Source organism: Salvelinus alpinus, chromosome 8 (assembly GCF_045679555.1).
Source record: "Salvelinus alpinus chromosome 8, SLU_Salpinus.1, whole genome shotgun sequence".
Lineage (NCBI taxonomy): Eukaryota > Metazoa > Chordata > Actinopteri > Salmoniformes > Salmonidae > Salvelinus > Salvelinus alpinus.
Genome location: NC_092093.1, coordinates 33,759,657 through 33,787,007, shown reverse-complemented (window position 1 = coordinate 33,787,007; position 27,351 = coordinate 33,759,657). Strand labels below are relative to the sequence as shown.

General features: G+C 43.5%; 1 protein-coding gene across 3 annotated transcripts in view; it reads right to left on the bottom strand.

Moving 5' to 3' along the window:
- nkain2 (sodium/potassium transporting ATPase interacting 2) overlaps positions 1-24,245 on the bottom strand; it is a 177,436-nt gene extending 153,191 nt beyond the window's left edge. Inside the window, exon 1 of one of the 3 annotated variants that reach the window (XM_071413596.1) lies at positions 23,082-24,245. In XM_071413596.1, coding sequence (XP_071269697.1) covers positions 23,082-23,135 — 54 coding nt within the window. In that variant the 5' untranslated portion in view covers positions 23,136-24,245. The remainder of the gene's footprint in view (positions 1-23,081) is intronic. The other 2 variants (XM_071413594.1, XM_071413595.1) reach the window with 2 other exon arrangements.
- Positions 24,246-27,351: the final 3,106 nt, after the last annotated feature.

Sequence of the window (27,351 nt, the reverse complement as noted above, 5' to 3'; positions counted from 1 at the left end):
GGGAATACAGGAGGGGACTAAGTACACACCCCTGTGGGGCCCCAGTGTGAAGGATCAGTGTGGCAGACGTGCTGTTGCCTACTCTTACCACCTGTGGGCGGCCCATCAGAAAGTCCAGGGTCCAGTTGCAGAGGGAGGTGTTTAGTCCCAGAGTCCTTAGCTTAGTGATGAGCTTCGTGGGCACTATGTTGTTGAACGCTGAGCTGTAGTTAATGAACAGCATTCTCACATAGGTGTTCCTTTTGTCCAGGTGAGAAAGGGCAGTGTGGAGTGTAATTGAGATTGCGTCCTCTGTGGATCTGTTGCGGCGGTATGCGAATTGGAGTGGATCGAGGGTGTACAGGAGGATGCTGTTAATGTGAGCCATCACCAGCCTTTCAAAGCACTTCATGGCTACTGACGTAAGTGCCACGGGGCAGGAATCATTTAGGCAGGTTACCTTCGCTTCCTTGGGCACAGGGACTATGGTGGTCTAATTGAAACATGTAGGTATTACCGACTCGATCAGGGAGAGGTTGAAAATGTCAGTGAAGACACTTGACAGTTGGTCCATGCATGCTTTGAGTACACGTCCTGGTAATCCGTCTGGCCCAGCGGCTTTGTGAATGTTGACCTGTTTAAAGGTTTTGTTCACATCAGCTACCGAGAGAGTTATCACACAGTCATCCAGAACAGCTGGTGCTCTCATGCATGCTTCAGTGTTGCTTGCCTCGAAGCGACTATAAAGGGCATTTCTGCGTCCCCTTTTCCAGCGTTTTTTCTTCACGCTGGATCTGGGCCTGTTCCAGTGAAAGCAGGATATCCTTCTCATGAGACTCGTTAAATGAAAAAGTTTATTCCACTCTGTGGTGAGCAATCGCTTTTCTGATGTCCAGAAGCTTTTTTTGGTCAGGGGCTGGTCAGGATTCCGGGGCTTCATTAATGCCCTCAAAGCAGCCAAGCACTGAAACCATTTCATCATTCCTCCACATACATTAATGCTGGGAAAGAGCACCTAACATTATTTGTAATTGAAGGGGCCACTTTGCAGGTAAGCTCATGATATTATAAAATGAACATCTGACCTTCCATTTACAAAGTAATGTCAAAGCAGAGTGGCATTTTCTAGGTTTTCATATCACAGCCTACACATCAATATGTGAGACATTGGGTCCAGACACGACCAGCACTAGGACCTCAGGGCTATAGTGAAGCCAACACAGGATGTGACCCAGGTGACTGGCAGATAAGCTGGTATGACGGCTGACCCTGATTAACTGGCCCCATCCTAGACCCTGGCCCTGCATCTGAGCAGGGGGTCATTGACAGGTGTGACAGTGCACAGTTGGCCCACTCTTTACTGCCACTTCCATCATTCATAAAAATATTGTATGGGGATTGGACATCTAGGTATACTGAACAAAAATATAAACACAACATGTTAAACGTTGTACCCATGTTTCATTAGCTGAAATAAAATAAATGTTCCATACGAACAAAAGGCTTAATTCTCAGTTATGTTACACAACACAATGGCACAGATGTCTCAAGTTTTGAGAGTGTGCAATTGGCATGCAGATTGCAGGAATGTCTACCAGAGCTGTTTCCAGAGAATTGAATGTTAATTTCTCTACCTGCGTCCAACCGGCCTCACAACCGCAGACCATGTGAACCACGCCAGCCCAGGACCTCCATTTCCGGCCTCTTCACCTGCGGGATCATCTAAGACCAGTCACCCGGACAACTGATGAAACAGCTGTGGGTTTGTAAAACCAAAGAATTTCTGCACAAACTGTTAGAAACCATCTCAGGGAAGCTCATCTGCGTGCCGTCGTCCTCACCAGGATTTTGACCTGACTGCAGTTCTGCTTCGTAACGGACTTCGGTGAGCAATTCCTGGAAGCTGAAAATGTCCCAGTTCTTCCATGACCTGCACAGTCACCAGACATGTCATCAATTGAGCACGTTTGGGATGCTCTGGATCGACGTGTACGACAGTGTGTTCCAGTTCCCGTCAATATCCAGCAACTATGGACAGCCATTGAAGAGGAGTGGGACAACATTCCACAGGTCACAATCAACAACCTGATTAACTCTATGCGAAGGAGATGTGTCAAGCTGCATGAGGCAAATGATGGTCACACCAGACTGGTTTTCTGATCCATGCCCTTACCTTTCTTTTAAGGTATCTGTGACCAGATGCATGTCTTTATTCCAAGTCATTTGAAATCCATATATTAGGGTCTTATTCATTTAGAAATGATTGACTGATTTCCTTATATGAACTGTAGCTCAGTAAAATCTTTGAAATTGTTCCGTGTCGTATTTATATTTTTGTTCAGTGTAGTTGCTGGCTGAAACTGTACACTGTATGTGGTGTGTAGGTCAGCCCCAGTGTTAAAACAATTCAACAGCGGGAAAAAGAACAGAATCAGATTACAGAGGGACTAGCAATAGAGGGCAGGTGTAACGTAATAAGGCTAAATAAATCAATTCATACAGTACAGTACATAATCTGCCCTGCTGCGCAGGAGAACAGATCGCAGCTAAAACGATATAGACGAAGGAAGCCAATGTGCTGGAAAACACATAACAATTGGCAGGCTACAGTACAGAGCCAACCACTCCACCACCATATTGACAGAATTTCCACAGCAGACGTTATGAGGGCCACATGACACAAAGAGCCCTGCTTCTGTTCTGGGGCACAGTATACAGAGGCAGTCATGGGGCCTTGGGCTTCCTCATCTCCAGCTGGAGATTGGATGTCATACATCAGTTTTAAACAACCACAGAAGTACACAGAGGAAGACTAATCTAGCTTGGTACTGTCACAGACAGACAGACATTATCTGTAATCTTAGTGAGAGGAGCAGGATAACAAGACTACATCCCCAGGCTGTCTGGGGCTGTTGTTTGTGAATGTCATCACCATGTGTCATTATAATATCTGGGTAGTAAGTGACAACTCTCACAAGCCAAGTTCCAGCAAGCAACGCCTTGAGTTATACTAGTGATTTCACTCCTACAAAGAACGCCGAGTACTATTCCCTCTTGCGCGCGCGCACGCGCGCGCAGACAGAAAATGGTGCAACCACAAAAAGTTACAGGTACATGGTTTGATTCTTCCTCATCTCCCCCGACATGTCTTGTTTCATATAAGCATCTTTGTTTTCGTCTCAGTGGGATTGTATACTCAGTGTTTTACCACTGCAGTCAGAGAGAACAACTCCTTCCCTCCCAACTCTAGGGATTTAACATAGACAGTTTATGCAGAGGCATTATGGGTACCAGTATTCATATTTCATGGTGACCAGGCTGTTTATTATTAGATTGTAAAGTTTGGAAACACTGCTTTCTGGAGAATATTCATAGGCAACAATTTGAGCTTGAAGCTGTGAAAATAAAATAATAGTCTAATAATTATGTTAACTTTTTGTCACAAAATAACAGCTTTCTGTCAGAATAACAATGAAAAGTATCAATCGAAGACATTGTTTTACATGTCAACCTGGTACAGACTCCTCCTCATCTCTTAAACAGTCAGTTGTCATTGTTCTTAAGCATCACTGAACCAATCACCACTACACTACACTGTGAACCTATCAAATCCAGCCCTGTCATTAAACAGGCAGGTGGGTCCTCACAGAGACATGGCGACTGCCATACATCCCTGCATTCACGGCTCATCGCTGAGGTTAAACCCCCTTTAAAGTGAGCTGCCCTCAGAGCCGTGGACGTGCCCATCCACATCGCCATGTTTACTTATCTCAGCCTGGCCTTAATCAGTCGTCCACTTGCCTAGCCATCCCATTCAGCGGCTAGCTGTTGATCCCCCCCAGGCCTTCCATAATTAACCCGCAGAATGCCTCTGATGTGCCTTCAGACCTGTGGCCACTCAGGCCTACCCTCTTCTCTCTACAACTGCCTCTCACATGCCTCGTGGCCTCATATCCACTACTGAGCTACATGTTTTCATTGCGTTTTACAGGGTTCTGACAACAGTCAAATGGCTGGAAAGAGATTGAGCAGGAGACAAAAAACCCTGAGTAACATCTTCGGTTGGCAGACTGCATTTAGTTTATTCAAAAGTTATTATCTAACTCGCACTGTTGTTGTCAGACAAAGCTGGACGTTTTAGAAATGTAGCGTGTCGAGGTGTCAGAAGTTTGGAGTCCAATTTAAATACCTCTGCAGTTATACACATTGTGCTTCCTGCAATTCTTACCTGGTACCTGCTGTTGCTAAGCTACACTGTCATTTTTTATACTTCAGCTCAATGGACAATTACCCAAACAAACAGACAGCAGCAATGGGTTCATTTCAGTGTCCTTGTATGTACTGAAGGCATACCTCCTGTCAGAAAGATAGACAGGGCTAAGAGGAGAGGTTAATGGAATACTGGGGGTTAAAAGCAATGGGCATAAACGTTCTAGAGTAAAGAGATTTCCCCCACACACCTTCACAGCACTCATATGTATTGGTCTTGTTAAAAAGGTAGACCCAGCGATATGACATACAGGTAGGTGCAGAAAGTAAACAGTAGAGTGGGTCAATTTCCGCAACGACTAAGCTTTGAAGCGCAAGGCTAAACTCCACCACTGTTTTGGTCCCGATACCAAGCTCTAACATTGTAAAGCAAACCCATGCACACGAGCAGATACTGTGTATGACTGTGTGGGAGCGAAGTCTTGCATCTCACTCGTCGCAATATCTGCGGTGCTGCTAGTGGCAATGTCATTTCATTAAGTCTACCTTTAAGATTTGAGTGATTTATAAAATTTTGAAGAGTCATTAAATCTTTCTGCCTTATAAGATATCAGTGGCAATACAGGAAGATGATTCATTTTGCTCTTCCCCACGTCAAGGACTTTCCTTACTTGACAGGCGGCTTTCTGTGACACGTACCTGCCATCTCTCAAGCTACAAACAATATTTTACCTTCATCGTTATGACTGTATATACAGCTATCTGACAATTCCCTCAGTCACTAGAGAGGCTGAAAACCAATGCTGAGAAACAAGCCACCGCTCCGCTAACATTATATAATCTCTATAATTTGTGCAGAAGGGATGGATTCAATCAAATCAGAACAGGTAGTGGAGACAGTAGCAGAGGGGGGTTTACAGTGTAATAGTTCCCCTCAGCAATATGAGCGTAAAGGATGAGTAGATGTGTCTGGATCTGATAAGACTGCATGGCGGAAAATAATGCATTGCAATAACCTGTGTTAGAATCTAAACAAGGGTTGTTATTACATTATATTATGGTTTGTGGTGGTACTACTTATAGCATCAGGATACAGTTTAGCAGTCTCATAAGACAATAAAACCTAATGAAACATATGGCACCACTCTGCAGTTGCTCACATACATTTTTACATAAATAAATTATCCTTCGATCTGCTAAGAAGCATATTGGTTCACATGGAACAATAGGTTTTTCACCTTCAGGGATAAACAATAAAAAAACAAACCAGGCAAAACAGAAATCTCCATTTGGATAAATGCAGGGGGTTTTGCAAGCTAAGGCAGTAAATATTGAGAGAGAATTTGGCCCAACAACGTATTCCGCCATCTGTCAATGCTGGAAACCTAAAGTCATGTTCCAAACCAGTTGATGGCAACTCTTTAGCTGTTGACAGATTTTTGCTAGTGAAAATGCTGTCGCACAACATGGTTATTTCCACAATTGGAATCAGCAAAGCTTTGTTGTCAGGGCCTAATTTAAAGCTTTACTGTGTTGGAAGCCAAATGCATAAATCCAGCTAGCCTACCATGCTACAATTGGGAGAAAAACAACCAGAAAAACATGACAGCCACCACCTACTGTACTGTACCAGTGGATAGATTTAGCAGATGCTATCCCTAAAGACATGAAAGACATTAAAACAGAAATGCAGAGAAAAATACGTCCTGTCAGTGAACCTTGCTTGGCTAAACTCCATGACAGGTTTGAATGTATAAAATGGATTACAGGGCAAACATATCAGATACACAATGCAATGATTCATGTGCAGCCACTGCAGTGCCATATTCCTTAATATCATATAAGTGTACTGTTGGCAGGACTGGGACTGCAGAGCAGAAGACAGATACGGACCCTGAGGCGAGGAATTTGGACAATTTATGCCAGTCATTCTACAGACGTTTTCCCCATCTCTAGAGTGAATCGCAATCTGATTTTGAAATTCAATGACACTCTAAACTAAACCTGTTATGTTTGAGGTAGTGCCCATTTTGTACTGTAGATGCATCTCCTCTCTGCTCTGTAGTGATACCACCTGATGTTTGCTTTGGATCACGTTGTCAGGATGAACGTTTTACGGTTATCACTGAAAGTAGGCATACTCTTAACAAAAATATGACAAATTGACTAGTGGCAGAAACCTCTTGTGCCAGATTAGCATAGCATATGTTTAATAAATCGGTAGTGCAGAGGATGTGGAGGTAAGAGACATCACATTGCTTATCCTGTGGGCTTTGAGTCGTGGATAGAGTAGTGATACCCTTACAGAGCATCAACATGATGAGATCACTATATATATTACGTGCATACATTTCTCCAGACTCCATTCCAGATGAATTATTCAGAGGTCTACATGTGTTGACAGGTGGAATAAATACACGCAATTTACTATTTTCCCAAACAATTAGTTCACAACATCAGTCTAAATACATATTCCCAATTGTTTACCTGTCCTGCTTCAATGATCTACAGCGAACTGCCCATAACTAACTAACTACAGCTCTTTCAGAAATGCAATTTAAACCTGGTCAATAACACTCTAATTGTTCTCTGAAATCATAACCGCTTGGGACATAATTCAATATTTTTGTTGTTGAATGGGTCGCATTTAAACAGGTTTGTGTTCTTGTTTTTGTACCTCTAGGCTTTTTAGTCTGGATTCAATTAGCCTATTGTTGGTTCTTTCCCTTCCTTACTTTGACGTTGTGTCAGTTTAATTAGAACATAATTCCCTAAGGAAAATACGATAATAACTAAATACTGTAGTAATGATGCACTGATATGAAAGATATAATATGTTTTACATAATACGTGGAAACATAGTGTACTTACGATGTACAGTGCATTAATGTAATTGGAGAGTATGTAAACGAGCAGGTCTCCTGCTCACCATCTCCTCCACAGAGAGCAACTGCTCCGTCAAGAGCAGACCTCCCACATCTAGCAGCCACACGGAGCCCAGCTGCAACCAGCCAACATCAGTCAGGAAATTACATCTTATTACTACAAACATAGCCCAGCTTTCATGTCCGCTATATCAGATGTAAGAATAGTATAGGACATGTGCTCTGGACAGTTTGCAGCTTTCAATACGAATTTATTTATAGTGTTTGATTCATGACACACACAGCCTACCCAGCTGTCTTTGTTTAGCCTTCAGGCTTCTCTAGGGGTGGGGCACACAGTTAACATTCACTGATATAAAAGCTGGACCCAAAGAGCATAGGGCCAATTATCTTTTTAAAAGTCCAAAGCCGCAACCAGCAGGTCAACAGACTGCTTCTCCCAGCAGCCACCGCTACTCACTGCTGTTTTAACAACATACAACAATGAGACCATCAGAAGCAACACAAACGAGGGGGATGAGTTGTCGTGTATTGGTTCCATGCCTAACAGAGGAACTTGACTTCCAATGGTTAATGCCTAGCCTTCCCGACACAGACGCTGATGAGCCATGGCAGTGCTTAGCTTCCACTCTCAGATAACAATGGTACAATAAGAGCTGGGGAACCTGGCTGACTTACCCCAGTGAGGAACCATGTTCAAATTGATCTGCTGTCTGCTCCCACAGAAACCTGGCAACACCACTAGGGGGTAGGATGAGGAGCTAGCATATTTCACATTTGAACATTTATTTAAATTGTATTTTTATTTGACCTTTATTTAACTAGGCAAGTCAGTTAAGAACAAATTCTGATTTACAATGAAGGCCTACCAAAAGGCAAAAGGCCTCCTGTGGGGATGGGGGCCTGGGATTAAAAATAAAAAATAAATACAATATAAATATAGGACAAAACACACATCACAACAAGAGAGACCACACAACACTATATAAAGAGAGACCTAAGACAACAACATAGCAAGGCAGCAACATAACAACAACATGGTAGCAGCACAAAACATGGTACAAACATTATTGGGCAGAGACAACAGCACAAAGGGCGAGAAGGTAGAGACAACAATACATCACACAAAGCAGCCACAACTGTCAGTAAGAGTGTACATGATTGAGTCTTTGAATGAAGAGATTGAGATAAAACTGTCCAGTTTGAGTGTTTGTTGCAGCTCGTTCCAGTCGCTAGCTGCAGCGAACTGAAAAGACGAGCGACCCAGGGATGTGTGTGCTTTGGGGACCTTTCACATAATGTGACTGGCAGAATGGGTGTTGTATGTGGAGGATGAGGGCTGCAGTAGATATCTCAGATAGGTGGGAGTGAGGCTTTATAAATAAGCATCAACCAGTGGTCATGCGACAGGTATACAGAGATGACCAGTTTACAGAGGAGTATAGGGTGCAGTGATGTGTCCTATAAGGAGCATTGGTGGCAAATCTGATGGTCGAATGGTAAAGAACATCTAGCCGCTCGAGAGCACCCATACCTGCCGATCTATAAAGTGTGTCTCCGTAATCTAGCATGGGTAGGATGGTCATCTGAATCAGGGTTAGTTTGGCAGCTGGGGTGAAAGAGAAGCTATTACGATAGAGGAAACCAAGTCTAGATTTAACTTTAGCCTGCAGCTTTGATATGTGCTGAGAGAAGGACAGTGCACTGTCTCCCAAGTATTTGTATGAGGTGACTACCTCAAGCTCTAAACCCTCAGAGGTAGTAATAACACCTGAGGGATGAGGGGCATTCTTCTTACCAAACCACATGACCTTTGTTTTGGAGGTGTTCAGAACCAGGTTAGGGGGTAGAGAAAGCTTGTTGGACACTAAGAAAGCTTTGTTGTAGAGCATTTAACACAAAACCCGGGGAAGGGCCAGCCGAGAGTAAGACTGTATCATCAGCATATAAATGGACGAGAGAGCTTCCTACTGCCTGAGCTATGTTGCTGATGTAAATTGAGAATAGCGTAGGGCCTAGGATCGAGACAGCAGATTTTCTGACTTCATACACTGCACTCTTTGAGAGAGGCAGTTAGCGAACCAGCCCAAACACCCCTCAGAGACACCAATACTCCTTAGCCGGCCCACAAGAATGGAACGGTCTACCGTATCAAAAGCTTTGGAAAAGTCAATAAAAATATCAGCACAATATTGCAATGGCAACGTCATTGAGGACCTTTAAGGTTGCAGTGACACATCCATAACCTGAGCAGAAACCAGATTGCATACCCAAGACAATACTATAGACTACAAGAAAGCCAGTCAGTTGATTATTGACAAGTTTTTCCAACACTTGATAAACAGGGCAAAATAGAAATAGGCCTATAACAGTTAGGGTCAGCTTTATCTCCCCCTTTAAATAAAGGACGAACCGTGGCTGCCTTCCAAGCAATGGGAACCTCCCCAGAAAGGAGAGACAGGTTAAAAAGGTTGGAGATAGGCTTGGCGATGATATGGGCAACAACCTTAAAGAAGAAAGAGTCTAAACCATCTGACCCAGATGGTTTTTTGGGGTCAAGTTTAAGGAGCTCCTTTAGCACTTCAGACTCAGTGACTGCCTGCAGGGAGAAACTTTGTAGCGGGGCAGGGAAAAAAGAGGGAGAAGCATCGGGGATAGTCGCTTTAGAAGGGGCGGGAGATGAGGAAATGTTGGACGGGCAAGGAGGCATGGCTGAATCAAATTGGAATCCTGACTTAATGAAGTGGTGATTAAAGAGCTCAGCCATATGCTTCTTGTCAGTAACAACCACATCATCAACATTAAGGGACATGGGCAGCTGTGAGGAGGAGGGTTTGTTCTCCAGGTCTTTAACCGTTTTCCAGAACTTTGTGGGGATAGACCCACAGAGAGAGAACTGCTCCTCAAAGTAACTATCTTTGGCCTTACGGATAGCCTGAGTGCACTTATTTATCATTTACCTGAACGAAATGCCCTCAAACAAGCAAAGCGTCAATACAGCAATTTGATTGAATCCAACTACACTGGCTCTGACTCTCGTCGGATGTGGCAGGGCTTGAAAACTATTACGGACTTCAAAGGGAAACCCAGACGCGAGCTGCCCAGTGACGCGAGCCTACCAGACGAGCTAAATGCCTTTTATGTTCGCTTCGAGGCAAGCAACACTGAAGCATGCACAAGAGCACCAGCTCTTCTGGAAGACTGTGTCATACCGCTCTCGGTAGCCGATGTGAACAAAACCTTTAAACAGGCCAACATTCACAAAATCGCTGGGCCAGACGGATTACCAAGATGTGTACTCAAAGCATGCGGGGACCAACTGTCAAGTGTCTTCACTGACATTTTCAACCTCTCACTGACCGAGTCGGTAATACCTACATGTTTCAATTAGACCACCATAGTCCCTGTGCCCAAGGAAGCGAAGGTAACCTGCCTAAATGATTACCGCCCCGTGGCACTCACATCGGTAGCCATGAAGTGCTTTGAAAGGCTGGTGATGGCTCACATCAAGTGTCCTCCCGGACACCCTAGACGCACTCCAATTCGCATACCGCCCCAACAGATCCACAGATGACGCAATCTCAATCGTACTCCACACTGCCATTTCTCACCTGGACAAAAGGAACACCTATGTGAGAATGTTATTCATTGAATACAGCTCAGCGTTCAACAACATAGTGCCCACGAAGCTCATCACTAAGCTAAGGACTCTGGGACTAAACACTTCCCTCTGCAACTGGATCCTGGACTTCTTAACGGGCCGCCCGCTGATCCGCTGCCATGCTGATCCTTAACACTGTGGCCCCTCAGAGGTTGTACTTAGTCCCCTCCTGTATTCCCTGTTCACTCACGACTGTGTGGCCAAACACAACTCCAACACCATCATTAAGTTTGCTGACGACACAACAGTGGTAGGCCTGATCACCGACAACGATGAGACGGCCTATAGGGAGGAGGTCAGAGAACTGGCAGTGTGGTGCCAGGACAACAACCTCTCCCTCAATGTGAGAAAGACAAAGGAGCTGATCATGGACTACAGGAAAAGGCGGGCCGAACAGGCCCCCATTAACATCGATGGGGCTGTTGTGGAGCGGGTCGATAGTTTCAATTTCCTTGGTGTCCACATCACCAACGAACTATCATGGTCCAAACATACCAAGACAGTCGTGAAGAGGGCATGACAAAACCTTTTCCCCATCAGGAGATTGAAAAGATTTGGCATAGGCCCGCAGATCCTCAAAAGGTTCTACAGCTGCACCACCGAGAGCATCCTGACCGGTTGCATCACCGCCTGGTATGGAAACTGCTCGGCATCGGTAAGGCGCGACAGAGGGTCGTGCGAACGGCCCAGTATATCACTGGGGCCAAGCTTCCTGCTATCCAGGACCTATATAATAGGCGGTGTCAGAGGAAAGCCCATAACATTGTCAGAGACTCCAGTCAAGTTATAGACTGTTTTCAGTGGAACATACCAGCAATGTGACATTAATAGTGATAACTGATGTAGTGTGAAGCTAACTTGAGTTGTCTCAAAAATAGCCTCGTGGTAGAGGAAATATCCCGTAAACTATACGGCAATTCAATGTGCACGCGATGGGGTAATGAATGAAAACTGAATCATATCTGAGAGGATCAAAAGCAGGATCAAAATAGGTAAATAATCCCTGCATTATGTCATGATTAGAAAAAACATGAACAGGTCTTGTTCGTTTTTCATAAATTGGTAAATGTCAGATACACTTGAACAGCACAATCTCTTTTTAATCCTTGCTCAGTCTTCTGTGGGAATTAGCATCATATTAACATCCATTCTGAAACACGGTTTGAAGCACAAACAAAATGAAAAAACGCAGCTGAGTTTATTAACACATTTAAAAGCTTTTCGTCATAGTTATTTAGCATGGATCATATTGTTGGGTGACACATTGTCCATTTGAAGTCACTTTGAGAGCACGAGAGCATTAGTTCTGAGTTGTTTGAGTGTTGTGTTTACAAATCTACTAAGTGAGAGGTAATACTTGAAAGACCCAGTATGATAAATTGTTACGTTCAAATGGTCTAATCAAGGCGCATGCATAAATATTGCAATACTTATGTTGCCTATTGTTTTGGTGCATAATCCCTATTCTATATGAATACACATCAAATGGTTTACAAAACTGTTTACAAGTTCTGACATCAGCCAAGGTCAAGCAGTCAGCTCGAGGTAAAGGGAAAAGCACAGATGATTAAATAAGCCTAACAGGGCTTTCCTAACGACTGCAGGAGACATTTTCTGGGAGGAAATTAGAGAGCATGCCCACAAGTGTTTAAAAATTCCAGCTGCTGCTTCAGAGCATTAACGAAACACTAAATGTAGCCACTGCTAAAAGCGGCCCAGTGGATGAGGATGCATTCCTACTCCAGCTTTAAGACACCGCAGCAGTGCTTTGAAACACTGATGGATCAGTGTTGGGAAACAAGCAGGGCTGTAGATAGGCTACACATGACAGAAGGAGTGTCTGGCTGGATGCAGTCAGGGGGATTGCGAAAGGTTATCTCCAGCGCTGTGTGCATGAGAGCTCATTGATCACAGGGGTATCTGTGGGTGAGGCTGGACATGATGTCAGTGTGATCAGAACAACTCCAGTGTGGGCTCTCAGACACAGCTGTCCTGTGGTACCTCCTCAAACTATCTCCCACTTCAAACACCAATCATTGTACAGAACAGGTACCCAGTGTCTGTGGAGCCTACTGCCTACATTATTCATCAGAACATGCAAAAAGTTTAAATAAACATAAAGTTACACATAGGCAGACATTTTCACTACAACCAAACATAGTTGGTGCTAAGAGAAGCCTAAAAGCCTTTTTGAAAGGAGGTGGCTCATCATGCTCTGTAAAAGTACAGCAGTCTGCTAACAATGTGACCAGAGCAGACCGAATGCTAGGTCTCCAGCTAGGAAGACTGGGAGTTGTAATTAACAGACTTCAGGGGGTGGCTTCGCCCACTGCGCCTAGGCTGAGTCTCTCTAACAGCCGCCCGGCTATAAGACATGTACACTACTGCTCGGGTCAGCTGTTTGTTCACCCGCCCACAATTGCTAATAACCCATCCGCAGATGAAAATCCGAGGCACGCACCCAACCCTAACCAACTAATATAGAAAATGAGATGTATACTACAGTCAGAGACGGCGGAATAATGTTTTTATATATATTATATATATTATATATTTATATATGTTTCTGCCTATAATTCTTTGGGGGCAACTTGTCTATAATTAGATCCATGCAGTTTCTCTTCAGTCATTATATGTTGCCGTAGAAGACTAAATAAACCCTTGCTCACCAGAAGAATGTTATAAATCAATAGAATGTATTCTTCAATCTAGTTAACATCAGTAATGTTCTCTGTCATATCTGCTTCTTTCAGGGACCGGGGATAAATTGCAATAACAAAAAAAACTGAAAAGATTTTTGGTGCAAAATTTCCAAATGACATCAGTTACAAATGACTGGTTGAACTGGTTGAAAGGAAATAGAAAGCTGTTAAAACAACCAAACATGTTTCTGATAAGATTTCAGTTTGGCTTGGATGCATATTTTGTGGTTGAAGTACGATCACCTTTTATGATGCTGATAAAGACAGTGCCTCTACAGATGGTATCTAATTGCATATTCAAATTCTCTCAAGATGCTAAAATAAATAAATAATATTTTTCCACTCTTGTCCCTGTATAATTTAACTGCAAAAAATTATTAATTCTGCAGGAGTTAATATTAAGGCTACTTGAGAAGTTATAGACCTACAGTCAGTGTCCAGAGTTCAGTTTCCATTCAACCCATCTGAACAGTAGGCTACAGTTCCCTTGACGTGCCATAGGCTTACAGTATTTGAAGTCCCCTGCTTGTGACTGTCGAATTTGTATAGCGGCTCACATATAACATATAACATATCCTGCTGCTATCATCCTATTTTTGCACTTCACCAAATCTTTCCCAAACATGACTTTTCTGTCCCCCCTTTTCTCTTTATTTTCAACTCTCCATTTTGCAGCTTTTCTCTTATTGAATTAAACTCCGACATCATTATTTTTGCCTCCGTGGATCTACATGAACTTTTTCTGCCCTTCCCAAAAGCATTTGGCAATTGGCGTGTAGGCTATTTGGCGCGCATACAGTTATGCCTTAAAGTTTAGGCTTACACACTAATGCCAGATAGCTTAACATAATTTAAGAAAATTGTTTTTAAAAAATATATAAATTGCACAAGAATGATACATTTATGGATTTTTTAAGGTATTGTTCTCTCTTTATTCAACCCCTCCATCATGACTCTAAAAATGCCCGCCCTGCGGATATAACCATGGGGGCTGTGGAATATGAGTCAACTCATGCATCACTAATGTGTACACACACACACATACTGTACACACAAAATAGCCATCTGCACATTCTTAAGGGGTGTGCTGAACAAGACTTGGCAAATGTCATGTGACCCATCACGCAAGGGTGATTCATCATATGTACCAGCTGGTGGATGGTGTTGACATTGTCACCACCATCTACTATCAGTTAAGTGACAGTGAGTCACTGTAGTCTATAGGACACATTGTGAAATACATGGAATGAGAGATAGTAGCCTACTCATGCAACACCTTGTTATAATAGGACCTATAGTTTCATATGGAGGCTGATCTCCAAAATAATGACATTGGCCATGCAGCTCAAAGGAGCCTGCCTTGACCATGAATATAATCTGGTTCCTTGAAATCTAACCTGCATTTGGCTGAGTAGGCTATAGTATAGCAATGAGTGTTTTAATGAAAAACATCAGGCACCTACTATTTATGTTGTTGGCAAGGGCTATGTTTGAAAGTGAACAATTAACCATTTTTAATTGAAGAGACATCCTCATAAGAGCAGTGAAACAAGAGGCCAAGGGTGGACTGGCCATCCGGCATTTCGGGCAAATGCCAGATGGACTGATCCATTCATAGCTGAGTCGGCATGTCTAACTTGTGTTTTTCACTCAAAATGATCCAACCTACTATCACAAATGATCGTGAAATAGACACAAATTACATATGCGAAATTCGTGACAGACACACACAAAACAATATTCCCCTCCACCACACGATTTTGTATACAGTGCATTTCAATCACAGATGAAGGCATTAGGTTACTTAAAACGCCCTAGAGTCGATCGATGCACACGTGTCAATCTAATTAAAAGAATAGAAACATCCCGATCAAAAGCCGTCTGTTTAAGCTAGAGATATCGGCTTGGGCTGCTTCTCAATCCAACACATCTGCGTCTCAATCCACCGGACCCGCCTATGTCAACCTTCAGCATCTGCGGTGGAAAGTGGCAGAGCTACAGTACTGTTTGTCAGTCCAGGAGACATCCCGAAAATCGGTCTTCTCATGAAAAAGTCTGAACGGTTTGGGATACAAACTAATATGACCCCACTATGGAAAGGGGTAGTGTTCTCTGTTTTGTTCTACGACCCCCAAGTGTCACAGGACCAACAAAAAAAGGGGTTAAACATCATTTCCTGAGCTTTCTTATAACTCCTAGATATGGGACAGTCACTTCAAAACCTTCTTCCTCATGATTTATTTTTTGGTCTGTTTGTTTTGCCATTTTTTATTGTGTTATTCAATGTGTTTTTATGGGCTGTAGCAGTAAAGGTACAATTCTATATTTGAACAAATATATACAGTACCAGTCAAAAGTTTGGAAACACCTAAACATGGCAGTTTTTTTTTAATTACTATTTTCTACATTGTAGAAAAATAGTGATGACATCAAAGCTATGAAATAACACATATGGAATCATGTAATAAACAAAAAAGTGTTCAACAAATCAAAATATATTTTATATTTGAGATTCTTCAAAGTAGCCACCCTTTGCCTTGATGACAGCTTTGCACACTCTTGGCATTCTCTCAACCAGCTTCATGAGGAATGCTTTTCCAACAGTCTTGAAGGAGTTCCCACTTATGCTGAGGACTTGTTGGCTGCTTTTCCTTCACTCTGCGGTCCAACCCATCCCAAACCATCTCAATCGGGTTGAGGTCGGGGGATTGTGGAGGCCAGGTCATCTGACGCAGCACTCCATCACTCTCCTTGGTCAAATAGCCCTTCTTATACAACCTAGAGGTGTGTTGGATCATTGTGCTGTTGTAAAATGATAGTCCCACTAAGCGCAAACCAGATGGGATGGCGTATCGCTGCAGATTGCAGTGGTAGTAATGCTAGTTAAGTGTGCCTTGAATTCTAAATAAATCACAGACATTGTCACCAGCAAAGCATCCCCACACCATCACACCTCTTCTTCCATGCTTCACGGTGGGAACCACAAATGCGGAGATCATCCGTTCACCTACTCTGCATATCACAAAGACATGGCGGTTGGAACCAAAAATCTCAAATTAGGAGAAATCAGACCAAAGGACAGATTTCCACTGGTCTAATGGCCATTGCTTGTGTTTCTTGGCCCAAGCAAGTCTCTCCTTCTTATTGGTGTCCTTTAGCAGTGATGTCTTTTAAGCAATTCGACCATGAAGGCCTGATTCACACAGTCTCCTCTGAGGTGCAGTTAACTCTAATTAACTTATCCTCTGCATCAGAGGTAACTATGGGTCTTACTCTCCTGTGGCGGTCCTCATGAGAGCCAGTTTCATCATAGCACTGATGGTTTTTGCGACTGCACTTGAAGAAACTTTAAAAGTTCTTGAAATGTTCCGTATTTACTGACCTTCATGTCTTAAAGTAATGATGGACTGTCGTTTCTCTTTGCTTGTTTGAGCTGTTCTTGCCATAATATGGACTTGGTCTTTTACCAAATAAGGCTATCTTCTGTATACCACCCCTGCCTTCCATCACAGCACAACTGATTGGCTCAAACACATTACGAAGGAATTAAATTCCACAAATTAACTTTTAACAAGGCACACCTGTTAATTGAAATGCATTCCAGGTGACTACCTCATGAAGCTGGTTGAGAGAATGCCAAGAGTGTACAAAGCTGTCAACAAGGCAAAGGGTGGCTACTTTGAAGAATCTCAAATATATTTTGATTTGTTTAACACTTTTTTGGTTACTACATAACTCCATATGTGTTATTTCATAGTTTTGATGTCTTCACTATTATTCTACAATGAAAGGAAATAGTAAAAATTTTATAAAAACCCTAGAATGAGTAGGTGTGTCCGACTGCTACTGTATGTTTGCAACTACTTACATTGGTTGCGGATGAGTCATTTCCAGTCAATGCTATAGTTGGAATTGGCTCGCGAAACTACCTTTAACTTCCTTCATACTGGACACAAAGACATAAAAATGGTATCCATGAGTTCATCTGACTCTGTAGATACAGGGCCTCATTGCCAAAATCCCAAAGTATCCCTTTAACCAAATAGCTACCCGGACAATCTGCATTGACCCTTTTTGCACAAACTTTTTTCTGTCGTCACATACACAACTGTTACTGTTTATTATCTGTCACTTTATTCCTAGTTATATGTACATATCTACCTCAATTACCTCGTACCCTTGCACATCAACTTGGTACTGGTACCCTGTGTATAAAGCCAAGTTATCGTTACTCATTGTGTATTTATTATACATTTTATTATTACACGTTTTACTTTTATATAATTTTTCTGTTCTTTCTCTCTACATTGTTGGGAAAGGCCTATAAGTAAGCATTTCACTGTTTGTCTACATCTGTTGTTCACGAAGCATGTGATGAATAACATTTTATTTTATCCCCTAGCTCTAACATTAACCCTAACCTTAACCCTTAGCCTAGTTAACGTTAACCACCTCAATTGAATTTGTAACATATCATACATCAAATCAAATCAAATCAAATCAAATTTTATTAGTCACATACACATGGTTAGCAGATGTTAATGCGAGTGTAGCGAAATGCTTGTGCTTCTAGTTCCGACAATGCAGTAATAACCAACAAGTAATCTAACCTAACAATTCCACAACTACTACCTTACACACACACACAAGTGTAAAGGGATAAAGAATATGTACATAAAGATATATGAATGAGTGGTGGTACAGAACGGCATGGCAGATGCAGTAGATGGTATAGAGTACGGTATATACATATGAGATGAGTACTGTAGGGTATGTAAACATAAAGTGGCATAGTTTAAAGTGGCTAGTGGTACATGTATTACATAAAGATGGCAAGATGCAGTAGATGATATAGAGTACAGTATATACATATGAGATGGGTAATGTAGGGTATGTAAACATTATATTAAGTGGCATTGTTTAAAGTGGCTAGTGGTACATTTTTACATAATTTCCATCAATTCCCATTTTTAAAGTGGCTGGAGTTGAGTCAGTATGTTGGCAGCGGCCGCTAAATGTTAGTGGTGGCTGTTTAACAGTCTGATGGCCTTGAGATAGAAGCTGTTTTTCAGTCTCTCGGTCCCTGCTTTGATGCACCTGTACTGACCTCGCCTTCTGGATGATAGCGGGGTGAACAGGCAGTGGCTTGGGTGGTTGTTGTCCTTGATGATCTTTATGGCCTTCCTGTGACATCGGGTGGTGTAGGTGTCCTGGAGGGCAGGTAGTTTGCCCCTGGTGATGCGTTCTGCAGACCTCACTACCCTCTGGAGAGCCTTACGGTTGTGGGCGGAGCAGTTGCCGTACCAGGCGGTGATACAGCCCGACAGGATGCTCTCGATTGTGCATCTGTAGAAGTTTGTGAGTGCTTTATGTGACAAGCCGAATTTCTTCAGCCTCCTGAGGTTGAAGAGGCGCTGCTGCGCCTTCTTCACAACGCTGTCTGTGTGGGTGGACCAATTCAGTTTGTCCGTGATGTGTACACCGAGGAACTTAAAACTTTCCACCTTCTCCACTACTGACCCGTCGATGTGGATAGGGGGGTGCTCCCTCTGCTGTTTCCTGAAGTCCACAATCATCTCCTTTGTTTTGTTGACGTTGAGTGTGAGGTTATTTTCCTGACACCACACTCCGAGGGCCCTCACCTCCTCCCTGTAGGCCGTCTCGTCGTTGTTGGTAATCAAGCCTACCACTGTAGTGTCATCCGCAAACTTGATGATTGAGTTGGAGGCGTGCATGGCCACGCAGTCGTGGGTGAACAGGGAGTACAGGAGAGGGCTCAGAACGCACCCTTGTGGGGCCCCAGTGTTGAGGATCAGCGGGGTGGAGATGTTGTTACCTACCCTCACCACCTGGGGGCGGCCCGTCAGGAAGTCCAGGACCCAGTTGCACAGGGCGGGGTCGAGACCCAGGGTCTCGAGCTTGATGACGAGTTTGGAGGGTACTATGGTGTTAAATGCTGAGCTGTAATCGATGAACAGCATTCTCACATGGGTATTCCTCTTGTCCAGATGGGTTAGGGCAGTGTGCAGTGTGGTTGCGATTGCGTCGTCTGTGGACCTATTGGGTCGGTAAGCAAATTGGAGTGGGTCTAGGGTGTCCGGTAGGGTGGAGGTGATATGGTCCTTGACTAGTCTCTCAAAGCACTTCATGATGACGGAAGTGAGTGCTACGGGGCGGTAGTCGTTTAGCTCAGTTACCTTAGCTTTCTTGGGAACAGGAACAATGGTGGCCCTCTTGAAGCATGTGGGAACAGCAGACTGGGATAAGGATTGATTGAATATGTCCGTAAACACACCAGCCAGCTGGTCTGCGCATGCTCTGAGGACGCGGCTGGGAATGCCGTCTGGGCCTGCAGCCTTGCGAGGGTTAACACGTTTAAATGTTTTACTCACCTCGGCTGCAGTGAAGGAGAGCCCGCAGGTTTTGGTAGGGGGCTGTGTCAGTGGCACTGTATTGTCCTCAAAGCGGGCAAAAAAGTTGTTTAGCCTGTCTGGGAGCAAGACATCCTGGTCCGCGACGGGGCTGGTTTTCTTTTTGTAATCCGTGATTGACTGTAGACCCTGCCACATACCTCTTGTGTCTGAGCTGTTGAATTGCGACTCGATTTTGTCTCTGTACTGGGACTTAGCCTGTTTGATTGCCTTGCGGAGAGAATAGCTACACTGTTTGTATTCGGTCATGCTTCCGGTCACCTTGCCCTGGTTAAAAGCAGTGGTTCGCGCTTTCAGTTTCACGCGAATGCTGCCGTCAATCCACGGTTTCTGGTTTGGGAATGTTTTAATCGTTGCTGTGGGTACGACATCGTCAATGCACTTCCTAATGAACTCGCTCACCGAATCAGCATATTCGTCAATATTGTTGTTGGACGCGATGCGGAACATATTCCAATCCGCGTGATCGAAGCAGTCTTGAAGCGTGGATTCAGATTGGTCGGACCAGCGTTGAACAGACCTGAGCGCGGGAGCTTGTTGTTTGAGTTTCTGTTTGTAGGCTGGAATCAACAAAATGGAGTCGTGGTCAGCTTTTCCGAAAGGGGGGCGGGGGAGGGCCTTATATGCGTCGCGGAAATTAGTATAACAATGATCTAGGGTTTTCCCAGCCCTGGTAGCACAATCGATATGCTGATAGAATTTAGGGAGTTTTGTTTTTAGATTAGCCTTGTTAAAATCCCCAGCTACGATGAATGCAGCCTCAGGGTGTGTGGTTTCCAGTTTACAAAGAGTCAGATAAAGTTCGTTCAGGGCCATCGATGTGTCTGCTTGGGGGGGAATATATACGGCTGTGATTATGATTGAAGAGAATTCCCTTGGTAGATAATGCGGTCGACATTTGATTGTGAGGAGTTCTAGATCAGGTGAACAGAATGACTTGAGTTCCTGTGTGTTGTTATGATGATCACACCACTTCTCGTTAATCATAAGGCATACCCCCCCGCCCCTCTTCTTACCGGAAAGATGTTTGTTTCTGTCGGCGCGATGCATGAAGAAACCAGCTGGCTGCACCGACTCCGTTAGCGTCCCTTGAGTTAGCCATGTTTCCGTGAAGCAGAGCACGTTGCAATCCCTGATGTCTCTCTGGAATGCTACCCGTGCTCGGATTTCATCAACCTTATTGTCAAGAGACTGGACATTGGCGAGTAGTATGCTAGGGAGTGGAGCGCGATGTGCCCGTCTCCGAAGCCTGACCACGAGACCGCCTCGTTTGCCCCTTTTTCGGCGTCGCACAGGGTCGCCGGCTGGGATCAGATCCATTGTATTGGGTGGAAGGCAAAACACTGGATCCGTTTCGGGAAAGTCATATTCCTGGTAGGAACGATGATGAGTTGACGTTAATCGTATATTCAGTAGTTCCTCCCGACTGTATGTAATGAAACCTAAGATTACCTGGGGTACCGATGTAAGAAATAACACATAAAAAAACAAAATACTGCATATTTTCCAAGGAACGCGAAGCGAGGCGGCCATCTCTTTTCGGCGCCGGAACTTTTCATGTATACTTCGTACCATTTTGTATGAATTGTAATGCATAACATATGATACGGAATTTACGATGGACATCCACATATTAATACCAGCTTAACATTTCCTACTAATTTGAGAGTCCTGAATTTTAAATTACTATATTACGCTACCCCTGAGTCCAGGTTGCTATTGAGAGATGCGTGAGTGTACTAGCTGGTCACTTCACTACAGCCTACTGCAGGTATGCCACCCTAAAAGTAAACTCTTCTGTGCTAAATCAATAACTGGAAAAATCGCCAGTGGCCTAGTACGACCGAATCCACAATTCAGAGTTCAAGCGGATCATTTGATCATCACAACTCAGAGGAGAGTGGGAATAGGATCATTTGGAGTGTTGAATTACACAAAGGTTTGCGCTCACACTGCTCCTCCCGGACAGAGGCTCCTTACCAGCTGTACCACTGGGGGCTGATGCCAGGGAAGCATGGTGAAATGGTGGGGCTGGGGTGTGTTTGTGAATGGCTCCCTTCCATAGTCACATTTAGAAATGCCTAAAGCCTTGAGTCATGTTGAGGTTTTATTACAGAAGGCTGTAGGAATAATGTGGAATTAGATGGGATGCAGCTGATAATGCTGTCATCAACAACTCAAATGTAGGCTACTGGAACTGATGCTGTATTCTCCTTTGGCAAAGTTACCTGGAGAATTTAATCAGATTCAGTGGCTGATGTCAGGTGAAGTGGACTATTGAGGGTGTGGCTGTATTTTTTGGAGAGGGAAATAGCCGAGTATATGCCTCTTGCCGGGGTCGAACTGGGACCAAGAAATGGCCATGGCATTTTTTTCCTTGAGACCCCCACGCTGGACCATTTGTTTCTCCTTGAGGCCCCCATTACTAGCCAGATAGTGTGTTGAAATGATCACAATCACAGATTATCATGAAATAAACAGAAATTACTTATTCTAAATTCATGTCGGGCACACAAATAAATAAATAAATGTTGTGTCCACCAAATGATTTCCTTCATAATGTATGTGCCCAGTACACAATTTTCTTCAAAAACAATTCCAATGTATTGTGGCTAATGTTAGCTAGGGGGCTAACATTAGCTAGGCTAGGGGTTAGGGTTAAGGTTAGGGTTATGAGTTAGGTTAAAGGGTGGATAATGGTTAGCTAACATGCTAAGTAGTTGCAAAAGTAGCTAAAAAGTAATAAGTAGTTGCAAAGTTGCAAATTAGCTAAAATGCTAAAGTTGTCTGTGATGAAATTCAAACATGCAACCTTGTATTGCTAGACAATAGAGCTATATGCTTACCCATCCACCCTGACCAACCACCCTCCTTTCGTTTTTGCCTTAAAGTGATACCCATAGACTTCAAGTCATTGCTCTAACGCAAGTTATTATTAGCTTGTGAAACTACCTCTAACTTCCTTCATACTGGACACAGAGATATACAAATTGTATCCACTAGTTCATCTGACTCTGGGGAAGTAGATTAAGGGCCTCGTTGCCAAAATCCAAAAGTATTCCTTTAAGTAACCTTCTGTCTTATGTAACTATACCATTGGTAACATATCATAATAATTTGAGTCTCCCGTATACTATGTTACGTCGAGTCTATGAGACCAGCCTGCCCCAAGAGAAAGCCATTATGCATGAAATCATTAAGATCATGAACTCACCAATTGCATGCCACATATAAAGGCCAGCGTGCATCTGCCACTGCAACAACCCATGGTGTACTGTCCACTTTGGATCTCTGCTCCACGTGGGTCACTGTAACTCTCAAATCCCCAAATATCTGCGCTGTTGGCCTGGGCAGTTGCAATGACGCGACCGCACTTTACAGCAGAGTACGTTTCAGGAGGTCCAATTCCACAATTCCAGATGGTTTTCAGTCAAAGCTGTATTCTTGTTGACATACCCATAAACTCCCCTCCGTATTTACTTTTGTATATATTACAATCGAAGGGTATCCAAGCAGAAATAGATAAAGACACTTATGATTGGTTCAACAATTTGATAATCCTATTTCAACAAATACTGGAACAGTTTGAATTACATGTCCAGATGTTCAAAATTCAGAAAGTCGGTCAGCTCTTAATTAGCAGGATTTTGATCTGGTTATTATACGTCTGAATGATCAGTCCATGGATAATCCATAAACTAGAATTAAAGAATCTGAAAAACGTTTACAATTAATGTTCGATCATACTGTACATGGTCCAGATTAAAGTGCCAGTCGACATTAGGCAGAACAGTATCCAAACACAGTGCCACTTGAAGAAATGAACAGTATCAGCCTATTTCTGAAAGGGTCCTTTGCTGAGAAACAAAGCAAGCCAGTGTTGTATACGGCGATGGGGTTCTTCTCATCGCTCCTCCCTCCACTATCGGGTGTTCGGGTACTAGTGTGCAACTGAACTAACTAGCACCCTTTACTTTTCACACAGAAAGTCAAAGGGACAGTGTAGAATCCAAAGCGGTCAGACGTTATTTTCTTTCCCTGCTTTACTCTCTCTCAATAGGAGGCATACCGCGAAGATGAGATTCCCGTCGTTGTCTGAAATCGGTGGAGCTGAACAGAGTCCTACTACTGTCCTCCTCAGCAGCGCTGTGCATCCTCAGTTGCCTGGATTTCAAAACCGCTGATTGACCTCTGTTGTAATTTTTTTTTTTATATCGCTTATACACAGAGCATGACTGTCCTATACTGGATATATGGTCGGTAGCACAGACAGTCCAGTAAAAAGAAGGACGAAAGAGAGACGCGGTGCAAGTTGCACGGTCGCCAACCCCACCATCTGACGCTCCAGAATGAATGAACCGCACGCAGTGTTATTCACCACAGGGAAGAGGCTGGGTTCGTTTCTCACGATGAGCCAGAGAGATGCGATATAGAGCGCAGCTGACGGCCTGGCCATCACTGAATACACTGGATTAACCCTCTGCTCCGATTCGCAGTGGGAGTCAATGGCAGGGAGTTGAGGTGATTATAATTTGAATCATCACCTGTAAATCATAGGTGGATTGGATTCAGAGCCACAATGATGGACAGTCAGTCATCCAGAACGAAAAGTCAATTAAATTAAAAGGTCAGCCTATTGATGAAGCCAAATAAATGGCATAGGCATATGCCACCCTTCATTTGTGATAATATAGGCGATAATAATAGGCCAACTTATTTTCGCAGACACTTTCATCCAAGAACATGATGTTCCAACCAACTGAGCCATCACATATAATCTAAAGTGGCCAATGATAACATGCACAAAGGAGTAAATTGTACTGAAAAATGGCCTGTTCTTCCCTCATATTGTGTACTCTCCCCCCAGCATGTCTCTTGATTGGCAAGGACAGCCATTCTCTCTCTCTCTCTCTCTTACACATACACAGAAACACACACACACTAGCTGTGTTTATGACATGGCTTAATTATCTTGGTAATCTTGACTGACAGTATCATGTATTTACTGCCTGGTATCCTGGGGGTAATGACTAGTGGCATCCATACGTCCTCCTTGGAATGATTTTTAGAGAGAAATGGAAGACTGGCATATCTCGTCCAGTGTAATCTCAGAATCGTTGTCCTTGAATAACCCCTGAAACGGATACATACAGAGATATAGAGAAGGATGGGAATGTGTTTATTACTTATCTGTCTCAGCCAGATGGCTGCTGCTGGTACACTTCAGCTCTGTCACTGAAACACTGTGACATGAAATGCTGTGGATGGTTGTCATAAACAATTTCAGACAACCCGATGGGAAAGAGAAATAGTGTTGTAAGGTATACAAAGAGGCCAACAAAAATGGAGATAGCTGAGCTTGGATTGGCTTTTCAAATCAATTTTATTCATCACATCCTTCGTAAACAACAGGTGTGGACTAACAGTGGAATGCTTACTTGCAGGCCCTTCCCAACAATGCAGAAAGAAAGAAAATAGAGAAATAATAGAAAAGTAAAACATGTAATAATACAAATAATAATAGATACATAATGAGTAATGATATACTGGCTATTACAAGGGGTACCCGTACCGAGTTGATGTGCAGGGGTATGAGGTAATTGAGGTAGATATGTACATATAACTAGGAATAAAGTGACAGATAATAAACAGTAGCAGCAGCGTATGTGATGAGTCAAAAAAGATAGAGCAAAAACGGTCAATGCATATAGCTAGTTGTTTAACTATTTAAATAACTATTTAAGAGTATATGGATTGGGGGTAGAAGCTGTTCAGGGTCCTGTTGGTTCCAGACTTGGTGCACCGGTACCGCTTACCGTACAGTTGCAGATAGATCAGTCTATGACTTGGGTGCCTGGAGTTTGACAATTATTAGGGCCTTCCCATGACACCGCCCGGTATAGAGGTCCTGGATGGCAGGGAGTTTGGCCCCAGTGATGTACTGGACCTCACGCACTACCCTCTGTAGAGCCTCGTGGTCAGATACCAAGCAGTTGTCATACCAAGCAGTGATGTAGCCAGTCAAGATGCTCTCAATGGTGCAGCTGTATAACTTTTTGAGGATCTGAGGGCCCATGCCAAATCTTTTATTAGCCTCCTGAGGGGGAAGTGGCATTGTCATGCCCTCTTCACAACTGTGTTGGTGTGTTTGGACCATGATAGATTCTTAGTGATGTGTACACTGAGGAAATTTAAGCTCTCGACCCGCTACACTACAGACCCGTCGATGTGAATGGGGCTGTGCTCGACTCTCCGTGTCCTGTAGTCCACGATCAACTCTTTTGTCTTGCTGATCTCCTCCCTATAGGATGTCTCATTGTCATTGGAGATCAGGCCTACCACCGTCGTGTCGTTCGCAAACATAATGACGGTGTTGAAGTCATGCATGGGTGAACAGGGAGTATAGAAGGGGACTAAGCACACACCCCTGAGGGGCACCCGTGTTGAGGGTCAGCGTGAGAGATGTGTTATTGCCCACCCTCACCACCTGGAGGCGTCCCGTCAGGAAGTCCAGGATACAGTTGCAGAGGGAGGTGTTCATTTCCAGGATCCTTACTTTAGTGATAAGCTTGGAGGGCACAATGGTGTTGAACGCTAAGCTGTAGTCAATGAACAGCATTCTCATGTAGGTGTTCCTTTTTTCCAAGTGGGAAACGGCAGTGTGGAGTGCAATAGAGATTGCGTCATCTATGGATCTGTTGGGGTGGTATGCGAATTGGAGGGGGTCCAGTGTGTCAGGCTTATCTAGTCTTTTGGTGGGCCCATAGTGTTTTGAATACAGTTTTTGTATACTCTATTCCTGGATATTCAATAACTAAAAAACACAGCCCACATTGTCTGACTTCAAGTCTACTGCCTACATGATGTGCAGTTGACTATTTTTCCTTAGTGAAGTTAGCTAACTTGTACATCCACATTTATAATCAACATGCGGCATCTCATTATCCTCAATGCCCTTTCTATGTAACAGATCATCATATCTTGTTTGGTCAGTCTAATGAAGCAGTCCGTGTCTCCAGAGAAGTGTTAATGGCTACATTAACTGGCAGTAAAGCATGTGACTGTCCACCTTTGTAAAGCCTCACTAAGCCCAGACAGCATTGATTGAACTTTTTGACTTTGACTTAATTTAGAGGTGCGATAAAGCTATCTCCCTTTCAACATTGAGGCTTTCACCTTCAGTGAACTTGAGATTCAAGGAGAGTGACACAGAACCAGCTGCCACTCAGAACGATGCCAGGTACTATGTGTGGATACTTGACAATCAGCTGCAGTGTTGCTGGAAATCAGGCTCCACCTGGTCACATGATTGATTTGATTATTTCAGTGTCTTACAGAGAATACATACACACAAAGGTACCCAGTCCATATGGGCTCATGGTATGTGTATTGTATGTTTTGTCCTCGGTGTCGTCCTTCGAAAAGCGAAATACACGTCTTAAATGCCCTGAAGTCATAATACAATGAAAAATAAAACCGTAAAT